This window comes from Rhipicephalus microplus, chromosome 2 (assembly GCF_043290135.1).
Source record: "Rhipicephalus microplus isolate Deutch F79 chromosome 2, USDA_Rmic, whole genome shotgun sequence".
In the NCBI taxonomy this organism is placed as follows: domain Eukaryota; kingdom Metazoa; phylum Arthropoda; class Arachnida; order Ixodida; family Ixodidae; genus Rhipicephalus; species Rhipicephalus microplus.
In genome coordinates, this window is record NC_134701.1 from 293,562,641 (window position 1) to 293,576,199 (window position 13,559).

The 13,559-nt window shown below is 42.9% G+C and overlaps 1 protein-coding gene across 2 annotated transcripts; it reads right to left on the reverse strand.

Moving 5' to 3' along the window:
- Positions 1-4,443: 4,443 nt before the first annotated feature.
- On the reverse strand, positions 4,444-7,162 carry Roc1a (Regulator of cullins 1a). Of its 2 annotated transcripts, XM_037429386.2 has the most exons (6): positions 6,877-7,162; positions 6,771-6,798; positions 6,649-6,699; positions 6,512-6,582; positions 6,366-6,451; positions 4,444-4,545 (listed from the first exon to the last, which is right to left on the reverse strand). In XM_037429386.2, exons 1-6 carry the CDS (start codon positions 6,976-6,978, stop codon positions 4,533-4,535), a joined length of 351 nt encoding a protein of 116 aa, XP_037285283.1. In that variant the 5' UTR covers positions 6,979-7,162; the 3' UTR covers positions 4,444-4,532. The 2 variants fall into 2 exon arrangements, with proteins under 2 accessions (XP_037285283.1, XP_037285277.1); XM_037429380.2 differs by having other exon boundaries at positions 6,771-7,123.
- Positions 7,163-13,559: the final 6,397 nt, after the last annotated feature.

Sequence of the window (13,559 nt, forward strand, 5' to 3'; positions counted from 1 at the left end):
GGTTTCCTGAACGGGCTGGATACCACCTTGCCCTTTGAACATGTGCTGTAATATTAATGTAGCATAGCGAGTGGCTGTTCCTCTGCACAAGCAGTTGAGGATCGGTAAATGTCTTCTTGAAAAAGCACAGTTCCATATCCTGGCCTTTTCAAAAGAGTGTAAACATACTTTTTATTGTTGCTTCCGTTTTGAATCAAGTGCAGCATACGGAAGTCTTTGAATTTGCTTGTGACAGAGCTGTCTTGTGGTGCAAATGTAGGTGCGCGCACACTTAACGCTGATGTGATCGTCACTCCACTTGACCAGCTTCTGCTTTTAGAAATGTAGAACCGAGGTAGGCTCTGTGGAAGTGCTGCTAACTGGAAGTATTGCTTCTTTGGTTTGAGGTCTTGTGGGACTATTGTTTCACATAGAAAATTGATGATCAGAAACGACATGCCAGTCCTTCTTTAAGGTAGGCCTACTGCATCCCAATTCAGCAGGAGTATGTAGAAATTACCTCAGTAAAAGGACTAATAATGATGAAAAGAGGTGTGCTACCCAATATGTAATTATTGCATATGGCCCCTTTGCAAATATAACTCACGTGCTGGGTGCTGCTCTCATTTGCAATGCTCAATGTGGGCATGACTGATGCGAGCAGGGTATATTTTCATTTGCACTCAACTATCACAGGGTTGCACACCATTTTGTTACTGTATAGATTTTTCATAAAGGGTGTTTTAATCCATTATTTTGTGAAGTGAAGCCTTGATAAAGTCTCTCTAGGGCGGGTTCTTGTGCCTGGCAAAGCCGTCCTCATACTTTGGGCAGAGCCAGTCCCTAGCAGCCACCGAGTAGAGAAATGCCCTTCCTAGCCCATTCACTGCCAATCCCGAGTATACTTGCTTTGCCTTTTTAATACCCCTGTCACACGTGGCAACTTAAGTGCACATTGAGTGAGTGTACTTACGCTCACAAAGTGTCATTTTGGTGGTTAGCTGCTACACGAGAAAGCGAAGTGTACTTTGGAAATGATGACAGTAGCAATTGTTGGGTTTGTAGCACAATATATATTTGTTACGTCGGACCACGTTGTCTCCGTGGAAGCAGCACCAGTGGCACATGCTATCGTAAACGACTAGAGAACGACTCACCTACACATTTGCAAGTGTGTCTGGAAGTAAATAACGCGACGACGCAGCCATTGTGCAACATGTGCTGCCACATCCTCCTAGCAGATGTGGCCGCAAACTGCCCGAGGATGAGTGTAGCGAGAACTGTTGTTGATTTACGACTTGTTTTAATACATCCCAGAATTCCTTATAATAAAAACAATAGTTTAAAAGTAGTATGAGCACCATTTTAGGCAACAGCGTATTTTTGTGCAAGCCACCGGTACCGCGGCTACACTCTACGTAGCAGCGAAGTGAGGTTAGGGAAGGCACTTGCCGGCAAGTGTACTTTGCAGCGAGTGACATGAAATTTTATCGTGTGACAGCGCGCAAATGACACTCGCGGGTAAGTGTACTTGCTTGAAGTGCACTTAAGTTGCTACGTGTGACAGAGGTATAAATTACTTCCTACCACTTACGAGGCAACTCATTTGAAAAAAAAAAATAATGCAGGTCTGTCCCACTGTCTATATAAAGGGGTTCTGCAAACAAATGTAACTTGTGAAATTTATGACAACAGAGGGAGGGTGTGCGTGCACATGAGCGTTGGCTCGCGTCTTTGCCGTCTCAGCGGCACAGCCATGACATGCCAGATGTGTGCGTTGATAGAAGAAATTCAGGAGCTCTTGATCAACTTGGACTTGAAATAGATAATTAAGGGCTGTCATTTTTAATCAATGGTTAATTATATTACTTTGTTAATCAGTTCACTGCTTGTAATTTTCTTGTAATCATTATTTTGCCTCTAGTTAGCACCTCTTTTGTTTGATGATTTAATTTACAATAAGAACATTTACACATCCTGAAGAAATCAGACTGAATGGCCAGTAGAAAAGAAAAAAAAAAACTTGGCATGGAGTGCTGAATAAAGCCTGGCAGTGGAAGGGTTAAGAAGTGCATGTAGGTGGTACGTTTCTGTGCTTGCTGTGTTTCATGTAACTGGAAGACTGGGCTTTGATAAGGTAGGAGTCAGAATTAAGAATTAATATGGCAAGCTTTTCATGCAAGATTTACATTGTCAAAAACAGTCTCAAAAATTCATTTTGTGATTTATTGCATGGAATCAATTTTCGAGATCTGACAACATTAAAGGATGCTGTCAGGGATCATGCAATGTTTTTAAATTGAGATTTGTGAACACCAATATTAACAAACGTACGTGTGAAACAGTTTTTTCCGTCTTAACCCCATTCATTTTTGCCCCTGAATGGGTGGCTTGACCAAACAGTGCAAAACCTAGTCACAGTGCTGTAATGGGAATTAACACTTGGGCTGCTCTGCAAGCACTTTTCTGTCATGTTGGCTCCCTAAGGCAAGGCACGTTTGATGAACAACTCACAGAAAATATTAAGAAGCTGAGGCATCCCCAAATTTATCACCCTTTAAATACTATGCTATGCACATAAGTCAGTGGACAAGCACTGCAGAGTACATTGTGTGTCGAGCAGAATAATCATTTCAAGACGCGTCTAGTCAGTCTCGGCTCTCCCAGATGTTTCGTTGAAGCAGCGTGTCTCAAGAGAGTTGGACAGAACCAAGCAATAGTTTGGACCAAACAGAGATTGGGCAATACAAGTTTCTGTTGCCAGAGGTATCACAAGTTACACCCAACTGCTTATTCTATTTTTTGCAGTCAACCCACGTTGCCCCCTTGTTGATGCGACAATCGTGGGACACCACCAGTGAAATGAGGAAATGGCTTTGAGACTTCGTGGTAGCAGCAATTGCCTAGTAATAGCGAAAAAAAAAAAAAAAAATATTGAAGTGTCCCAATAGAAGTAATTCAAGGATTACATTTGAGGGAATACAGCAAGATGGTTGGCTGCACTCCAGCTGGGTATGAATGTGTTTCAATCACTGTGGCTGCAGCAAATGGTTATGAGCAAATGCTTGCTCCTGTAGCTTTGCGCTTTCATTGTTAAAGAGGTGCATATGAAGATGAGCTTTCATGTACCCCAGTTTAAGAAACATTGCTTGTGCAGTGGATTTTAGTTTTGAGAAATAAAAATGCTTGTAAGAAAGTTACTTGAGCAAGTTTTTTTGTCAAATGTGCGCAACTGTACAGATGGTTTCGCCAACACTAGATACGTCTGGCTGCCGCCCGAGGAAGAAGGGTCCTGCCTCTCTTGACCACAGCAAGGACAATACTATATTTGGATGCACTGTGCAATCACTGGAAATGCCCTAGAAATGGTGCCCGTTTTGCCCACTGTGGCTGCTTGTGTTTTGATGTTTTCTATAGACAGATTTCTTGCGGTTTGGGCACTTCTGTGTGGTGCCATAGGGTGCAGTCTGTGATCAAGGACTAGTTTTCTATAGCAAGCGAGAACATTCTGTTACCAGCACATAGCGTGCCTGGTTAAGCCAGAAAAAAAAAAAACTATTCTTTCAGAGCGTGTCGCTTCGTTCTACCAACTTCGTCAAAGGCAACTAAAGCTCCACATATACTCTATGGCGCAAGAGCACAGCTCAGACGTTAGTCGCAGGTCCCCAGTGACACTGTACCATTTGGTCACGAGAGGCTCCTGTGAGTGGGTGCATCAGTGCAAGCGAATGACATCACCCGACGTGTTGCACCGTAGCTGCCGACGGTCGCACTGTAGCTGTAGCAATCTTTCGGTGTCAGCGTGTATTGCAGATGTAGTCAGGTTAACTTGAAAGTTCGATTCACGAATAGCGTACATTGCAAGTAGTTTGCGTGACTCTGCCACTTTGATGTCATCAGGTAATTAGAACATTTTATATTATCTCAGTGATACCAAACACTTTGGATCGTGATCTCCATCGAAAGTACCCAGTGTGGCACATGCTACAACAGCTAGCGTCTTAAGGTGATTTTGTGTGCCTAGACCCAACTACTGTTCGGTTGATTCTCATTACACTACTACATAAATGTGTTTGCGGCTGTGACCGGAGGCAGGCTTTTAGCTCCTGCCGAGAAACTCAATTGCTCAAACAACTTTCCTCGTCTTGCTGATCATGAGACCTCACTACAGAAGTTCCTGCTTATACCTTTCGCATGTAATATTGTCGCACAGGAGAGGTACAAAGCATGTTACACATAGTCGCAAGGCATCACTCTAAACACATCTGAAGGAATGACCCAAAAACAGTAGAGCAACAAACCCAAACACCACTGGGATTGTTGCTCTTGGGCACATACCAGTTCGTTCACAAACAGCAAAACAATCTGTAAAATAACAAGCCGCAACGCAACGCTGACATTAGAAATGATGCACACTTTTAGAAAAGCTTATTTCTGCAGATGCAATAAAATATAATAGCACACTTTTATCAATGAAAGAAGAACAAGAATGTTTTATTGGGAGGTTCAGCAAAATAAACAGCTTGAATTTTGAAGCCTTGAAGCCCGGTCATTCAATGCCCATACCTGTGCAAGGAAACAAAGCCATGAATGAAATTTCTATTATGCCTTACATCAAGTCATTGCTTCCTTTCTACCAATGTATTTATTAAACTTGGGTGGACAGACATACAAGCTGAAAGATGAGCTTAAAAAGTTTCATGCACTCCCACTGTTAATGGTAGCTGCTACTAATTGGGCAACATTTTTCCGGTTACCATGCGCACAAAATTGCTATGATTGTGAGGAACACCACAGTGAACGGCTCTTGAAACGGCCTTGTAGAATTCGGCCAAGGTATTTACAGCTATGTACAGGCGGGCTTTTCCTCTTGAATAAACATGTCTTGAGTTGCCAAGTTTCGCCTAACAGTGCAACAAACGTGAAGGTGTTCTTTTTTAAAAGAAAGCCTCTAAATTTAGTAAACGACACAGACGCACACTGGGCATCAAGCCTACTGCTGGGCCACGACTGTTATGATCAAACTACTGCAGTATCTGCGCATTTCCACCGCTGTAAACAGCGACAAAAGAGCTAACTGGATGCCATTCTAGCAGGCACGCTGTCTACGGAACCTGGAACAGGGTGCAAATAGGACATTTACACCTCCCAAACAACACTAACACTTCCCCCACCGCCTCTCAACACTGGTTCGCATCCTTCAACATAAAATCGTGCTGATGCCTATGTGTCTAGACCAAGATGATGTTTTACTTCAACCATGTGCCTTTTAGCCGACAAAACAAAACAAGTTTTTGGCAGTAATCAGACATAGCGTCATCCACTTTAGCATAGAAAGACGACACGCGGTGATGGAAACTGCTTTGCTACTAAGCTTTTCTCCCAACTGCTACTGCAGTAGTGGTGGCTGTCTAGCGACTTGCAACTCTAATTTGTTGCAGCGCAACATGACTCGCTGAACGCACCAAATATTTCACAATGCTGCCGTGTGTCTCGGCAGGCAGCCGATCAACGTTCGATGCATGCAAACTTGCCATGTGCAGATAGCAAGGACCGATGCTAGCGACGTCCTCAAGTCTTCTCTACAAGCTCTTCAAAGTACAGCAATCCTAGCGCGTGCATGTTTTTTTTTTTTTTTTTGCCATGTCACGCAGAATAAATAGATGAGGTCGATGAGCTCAGACGCGGCAGCAAGCTGCATGCGCAGCCCCACTCAGTGTGCAAAATATGGCGGACGCTCTATCTGCAAGCCGATAATAACATCACGTGCAACCCATGCATGTATTGCCATAGAGTTTCCTATAACTGTGGGGCAAGTGTCTTTCGTAACTGTAACGCATGGCGCTTCATCAAGCATGGGAATGATGGGTAGTCCTTTTGTCTAATCTTTGCACTTTCATCTTTATTTAGCTTTGTGTGGCTTGGAGTTGCGCTGTCATGAAACGGCGATCAGCAACGTTTTAGCCGTTAAGCTTCACTACCTTAACCTTTTAGGCTCACAAATTCAAATATAGTTACAAAGACCAAACGTTATCAAAACAAAACCAAAACACTGCAATAAACAAAGCCACAAGTGTGTTCGAAACCCGCAAATTCAAGTACTGCCCAGCATTCCCATGGTCGCTGAACAATCGCAGCGTTTCCTCTAGTTATTTTCAGTACACCATGTGTATAGCCAGTGGCCTTTTTAGATGGCTTCCAGGTGTTGAGGTATGAATTATACTACTGAAGTAGCTATAATTACGAATGAACGCGCATGCAAAACCTAATCAAGCTAACGGCTTTTAACACCACTGCAAGCCTTTCCATGGTGGTTGGAAGAGAACAACCAGAACACTGACAAAGGGTGCTTTTTTTTTTTCACAAAGAAAAGGCGTATTGCTCACTTTTGGAATTCCCATTCCCTGTTGTCAAGCGGACAAACTTGGCGCGTCTTCAGCCACCGGGAGATGCAATGGAAGTGGAAAGCGTGCTGAAAAAGGAACGACAGAAACTTTACCTCGCATCATGGTATGGCCAAAAAACTGCTTACATTGCATACTCCCCAGGCTACGGTGCATTCCTCGCTGGTTGCTGAAGCCTGGTTAGCCTGGCATTCGATACCTGGCAAGAAACAGCAGTCGCGTAAGCGGAAGCCTAAACCACCGTGAGGGTCACTTTTAAACTTACACAAATCCATGATATGGTTTCTGCAGATTGCGCAGTTGTCCACGACAATGTCTGCGAATAAGAGAAGCGCGCGTGGGAAAAAGAAAACGATCTGCCATTTACGGATGCGGTCAAAAGCTTACCCCAGGCCCACAGAGCAACTGCGTTCCACTGAAAAGAATAGCATTTTAGTAAACAGTAAGACTTCAAAATGAAAACGGCAAAGAAAGCAAAGAAATGCCCACTCACTTTCTTGACTTCGAATCGTTTTTTGTCTCCCCTAGCAGAGCTAGTGGAACTTGGCTGTTCAGACTGGTCTACATCCAGTTCATCGTCCACTTCCATGGCCATCTTTCAGACTTGTACTAGCAAAACCAACGTAGGTTAGAGTATGACTAGAGACCAAAGTGCAGCTACACGAAGTGGTCCAGCACAGAATGGCCAGAACACGGCGGAAGCTGCAGCTTGAGCTAAGTCTGAACCACGAACTACTGTATTTTACTGACCTGCCTAGCGAGCGAAGCGACAGCACGCGCTTTCTGGTACTGGCGTCTGCCGCTATGCGCCTTGTAGCGCTACAGCTTACCCCAACCGCACTGGTTGCTGACGGCCAAAACCAAAGCCTCCTGAAATTCTCTCGCCTGCTGAATTAATTATCGGCGGTCACTTAAAAAGCGGCTGTCATTGCAACTATGGTGGTAGCGCCACCTAAGTAGGAGTGTCTTCAAATAGGTTTTTACGTTTTTAGAACTTATATGCAACAAAAATTACGTAAAAAATTTTAAAAAAGCGTAAAAGTAATTTTAAAAAACCCTACGTATGTGACGCCGTCATTCAACGGGCAACTTCTTTGATACAAGACAAAACCTCCGAAATTATTAACAAACGCTAAAATAGTCAATCTCAAAAACCAAGTACAATAACTCTTACCCTACGTAGGCAGCGCCGTCACAAATGACCAGCGTTTCGCGTTCATCCTTCAGGCAAAGGAAATATAGGAGGCTATGCCAAAACATAAGCCGCCGCGCTTTTTTTTTTTTTTTTTTTGTCGTCTGCTCGCGCGACACTGGGAGAAAAGCAGCAATGTTTACGCGTGCATACACTCTGGACGATTAAAAAATGAATTAATGCCTCTTTTAGAATAAACTTAAAAGTATAATGACGATCTTTCGTTACCGTATGCTCGTGCCGAGCTGCGACAGAAGCGTGCAGGTAGGTGCGGTTTGTACACCAGCGAAGCGAGGTTTCTTGGTGCAAATGAACCATCACGATGGTTGTGTGCTGCGTGCCTTTCTGCAAATCAAGGCAAGGGAAGACTCCTGATGTAACTTTTCATGAGTTTCCAGTGACCGAGGTTGGCGAAAAATGGATCAAGGTGATTTATAGAAACGGTAATACCCGTGCCACACGGGCATAGAAAATGACATTCGGCAGCGAAGACATTCAGTTCCCCAATGACATTTTTTCCGGCAGTGCTGCTACACGTCCAAAGCGAATGACATTTGACTTGATGATGTCGATCGCAGCACCTTCCTCGTAGCCATTGAATGAGTAGCAATAAAAAAATAAACAAGCGTTTACAAGCTTCATACACATCCGATAATATATAAAAGTATAAATAAGGATATTACGCTGCCGTTAGATTTCGTTCGTTACTTTGGTTTATGACGCTACAACCGACCATGTAGCAACTTGAGCCAAAGCTAGCCATATCCGCAGCGTAGAAAGAAAATGGCGCCTAGCATATTTATTTCACAGCGCCTACCAGCTGAAGAGAAGTTTTTAAGTAGTTTTTTAAAGTGCTTAGTGTAAATAAAACACGCAAAAAGTTTCCTTTCAATCGAATCAACGTCGTTTTATACAACTGCTTCATCAGCTGTGGCGTCGAGAGTACGCATTTCTCAGTCGAATGAGTTCTGGCGATGGCATTTGGTGACGAATGACATTTTGGCGAATGCCATTTCGTTCATGCGTGTGGCAACGCGCGAATGACCTTCAATCTGAAGGCATTAGAAGGTAAATGCCATTGCGTTGTCTGGCATGCTGAAAATGTAATGTATAGTAAATGACTACGTGTCTCTAAAAAAGTGAGTTGCTGGGCTGGTTGGTGGTGCATGACAGACTGAATTTTTGTGAAGCACTTGTTTCGAATCTACTTGGTTGCACATGCACAGTGCACGCAGGTGTAGTATTGAATACTACTTATTTTAGGAGGGAATAACAGCGCTGTGGATGAAATAGACAGAAGGCAATGAGACACGCATGCTGTGTCTGTAATTTTCACCACATCTTTTCTTTATAGAGTGCTGATCATACATTCGTGGCTAAATTAAATCTATGCAAATGCAGCCTAATAATTGAGACACTTGATTAATGTGACCCAGCAAACATTGCCCTAACTTGATGCAGCATATTTTGGCTCTATTATGAGTCATAAAAATACTTGGCATAGACACACGCTAAAGAATGGCTGGCATATAGATCATACCAAAATGAAATAGCTACATTGAGGACAGCATAGGTGCGACATTGCTTGTAACCTTGGTCTCTGGTTTTATCTCTTTCCCTGTTGAAACAACGACATATGTATACTCTGTTCTTTGTACAAATTACCCAATTAGCAATTAGTTACTAAACCCGTACTAGTTCTTGGGACGTACTTATACTGTAGAGAAGAAAGTATTTCTTCGCTGCGTTATATATATATATATATATATATATATATATATATATATATATATATATATATATATATATATATATATATATATATATATATATATATATATATATATATATAATCTCATGATCACCAGCCTGACTACGTCCACTGCAGGACAAAGGCCTCTCCCATGTTCCGCCAGTTAACTCTGCTCTGTGCTTGCTGCTGCCAATTTATACCCGCACACTTCTTAATCTCATCTGCCCACCTAGCCTTCTGTTTCTCCCTAACCCGCTTGCCTTCTTACCCCATCTGGGAATCAACTGGGAATCCAGTTAGTAGCTCTTAATGACCAGTGGTTATCCTGTCTACGCGCTACATGCCCGGCCCATGTTCATTTTCTCTTTTTGATTTCAACTATGATATCCTTAACCCCCGTTTGTTCCCTAATCCACACTGCCCTCTTCTTGTCTCTTAAGCTTACACTTACCATTTTTCTTTCCGTTGCTCGCTGCGTCGTCCTCAATTTAAGCTGAACCCTCTTTGTAAGTCTGCAGGTTTCTGCTCCGTAGCTAAGTACCGGCAAGATACAGCTGTTATATACCTTCCTCTTGAGGGATAGTGGCAGTCTACCTGTCATGATTTGAGAGCGTTTGCCAAATGTGCTTCTAGTTACTTCGATTTCTATATGCGGCGATGGCGTATATAGAGATTGTGCGTATATAGAGAATATGCGGCGATGGCGTAGTGGTTAGAGCATCCGCCTCGCATGCGAAAGGTTCGTGGTTCGAAACCCGGTGCCGCGCAGTTCCCAACCGGATAAAAAAAATATCTGCGTGGTAATGGAACTACATTAAGAGGCCTGGGGTGCGGCCTCACCGGTAACCACCGCCGGGAACGCACTCCCACACCAGAGAAGGATTGGCCACCCTGATACAGTATATGGGCCACTACCTCCCACATGCATATGGCAATTAACTCACGGCCCTCAGTCCCCAGCAGCTGAGAAGCTACTGACCACGGCGGCGGTCAGATCTGCAACGCAGCAGAGGGTGCTAAGAATCTGGATCCGGACAGGCCGCCATTGGAACCTGAACTTGGCAACGTTTAACGCTAGAACCTAATCTAGTGATGGAAGTCTAGCTGTACTATTCGAGGAGCTAGAGAGTGTTAAATGGGATGTAATATAGCTCAGTGAGGTTACAAGAACAGATGAAGCCTGTAGGGTGCTACAGAATGGGCACGTCCTTTGAATCCCACTCCCAGTTCTTTTCTGTCAGCCAAGCTGACAGAAGAGAACTGGGAGTGGGATTCCTAATTCACAAAAACATAGCTGGCAACATAGAGGAATACTATAGCATTAATGAAAGGGTGGTTGGTATCGTAATTAAACTGAATAAGATATACAAGGTAAAGGTGGTACAGGCTTATGCGCCTACATCCAGCCATGATGACTCTTCAGTTGAAAGCTTCTATGAAGACGTGGAATCGGCAATGAGTAAGGCAAAAACACAGTATACTATACTGCTGGGAGATTTTAATGCAAAGGTAGGAAGAATCAGGCTGGAGACCAGGCAGTAGGAGAATATGGCATCGGTACTAGAAACGCCAAAGGAGAGCTACTAGTAGAATACGCAGAACGCAATAATCTACGGATTTTGAATACCTTCTACCGAAAACGAGGCAACCGTAAGTGGACATCGAGGAGCCCTAATGGCGAAAATAAGAACAAAATAGACTTTATAATGAGTGCACACCGAGGCATCTTGCAGGATGCAGAAGTGGTTGGAAAGGTACGATGCAGTGACCATAGACTGGTACGGTCTCGAATTCGCCTAGACTTGAAGAAGGAACGACAGAAACTGATACGCAAGAAGCCAATCAATGAGCTAGCACTCAGAGGGAAAGTACAGGAATTCAGAGTCTCGCTTCAGAACAGGTACTCGGCTCTTAGTGAGGAAACCAACTTTAGCGTAGATAAAATTAATGATAATCTGACGAGTATCATTACTGAGTGTGCAGTGGAAGTTGGAGGCAGGGCAGTTAGACAGGACACTGGCAAGCTGTCCGAGGAAACGAAGAATCTCATTAAGAAGCGTCAAATCATGAAAGTCTCAAGTACAACAGACAAAATAGAACTGGCAGAGCTTTTGAAGTTGAATAATGGCGTAAGTTATCCGATGTAAGAAGGTATAACATGGAGGGAACACGCTCTGAAAAACAGAGGAAGCGTCAAAGCAGTGAAGAGGAAACTTGGGATAGGCAAAAATCGGATGTTTGCACTAAGGGACGAATAAGGCAAAGTAACTACCGATATGGATAGGATAGTTAAAATAGCGGCTAGGAGTTTTACAGAGATCTGTACAGTAGCCGGGACAAGCACGACCTTAATACTATGACACTGAGCAGTAACCCAGATGACACCCCACCAGTAATGATAGAACAAGTCAGAAAAGCTTTGGAGAGCATGCAAAGAGGCAAAGCTGCTGGTGAGGATCAGGTAACATCAGATCTGCTGAAAGATGGAGGGCAGATTGTTTTAGAAAAACTAGCCACCCTGTTTACGAGGTGTCTCCTGACGGGAAGAGTACCAGAGTCTTGGAAGAATGCTAACATCATCTTAATACATAAGGAAGGAGATGACAAAGACTTGAAGAATTACAGGCCGATCAGCTTGCTCTCTGTAGTATACAAGCTATTGACAAATGTAATACTAACAGAGTAAAGAAAACATTAGAATTCAATCAAACAAAGGAACAAGCAGGATTTCGAACAGGCTACTCAACAATTGACCACATTCATACTATCAATCAGGTAATAGAGAAATGCTCAGAGTATAACCAACCACTATACATAGCCTTCATAGATTACGAGAAGGCGTTTGATTCAGTAGAAATATGAGCTGTCATGGAGACACTGCGGAATCGGGGCGTAGATGAAGTATATATAAACATTCTGGAAGAAATCTACAGGGGATCAACTGCTACCATAGTGCTTCATAAAGAAAGCAACAGAATACCAATCAAGAAGGGTGTAAGGCAGGGGGACACAATCTCCCCAATGCTATTTACCGCGTGCTTACAGGAGGTTTTCAGAAGCCTAGAATGGGAACAGTTAGGGATAAGAGTTAATGGAGAATACCTTAGTAACCTGCGCTTCGCCGATGACATTGCATTGCTGAGTAACTCAGGGGACGAATTGCAACTCATGATTACGGAGTTAGACAAGGAGAGCAGAAAGGTGGGTCTTGAAAATAATCTGCAAAAAACGAAAGTAATATACAACAACCTCGGAAGAGAGCAGTGCTTCGAGATAGGTAATATATATATATAGATATATATATAAAGCTGGACAGAAAGGGGAAAGGTAATGTCTTTTAAATGCTCGGTATTTAGTTGGTAAAAAAAATTCAATATACATTTCAGAAAGAATCTGAATATTTGCAGAGAACTGCAGTAGTACTGTTTAGTTAATACTGCAGATGGCTTCAAGCATAGTCACACGCCTCTTAACGTGTACTGTGCGCATACAATTGCATCGTCACTGCACAACAAAAGTTATTGCAGTTGATGGATCTAGGGAACCAAGTTTTTGGTATTAATTGCAGCTACACAAACTGCATGCTTAAAGTGCAGATTGGGTTCTCTCGAGAGAACCCAAGATGCACTTTGCACTGTAAATATTGTTGCAAAACGAACTTGTACTGCAAATGAAACAAGTTGTGCAAGGAATACGTACAGGCGACAATTAACAGCATGATATAAAACCAATGTGACAATCACAACTGTGTTGGTTATAACAGCCGAGTTTATTGTATGACTTAATTTTTATGGTTGATTTTCCCGGTGGGTACATGTAGCAAAGTTGTGAGTGAGTCGTCGGAAGAGATTTGGTTGTATACCGTAGTAGTGATATTCCACGCTCGCTCATTTCTTCTTTATATGATCGATATACCCATGAAAAATTGATTGGTGCAGGCAGCGACAGAACGTTTGAGAAACTTCTAGATTGTTTTAGACTATTTGCGTGTATAACACGTACTAGGAGTCAGGTTACTAACACAGTTTTTATAACTTTGCTCCCAACGTGAGCCTCCACGATAATGCTTGTTTCTTCTTTAAACAGTTGATATGGCAACCTTTCTCATAAAACGGCATACCGTCATAAACACACATGACAATCGATACTGCACAAATTAGATCGTCAGATGAGAAGTGGTTCTGAATGTCTGACGAATGATGTACATCGAAGTATATATAAATCATGTGAG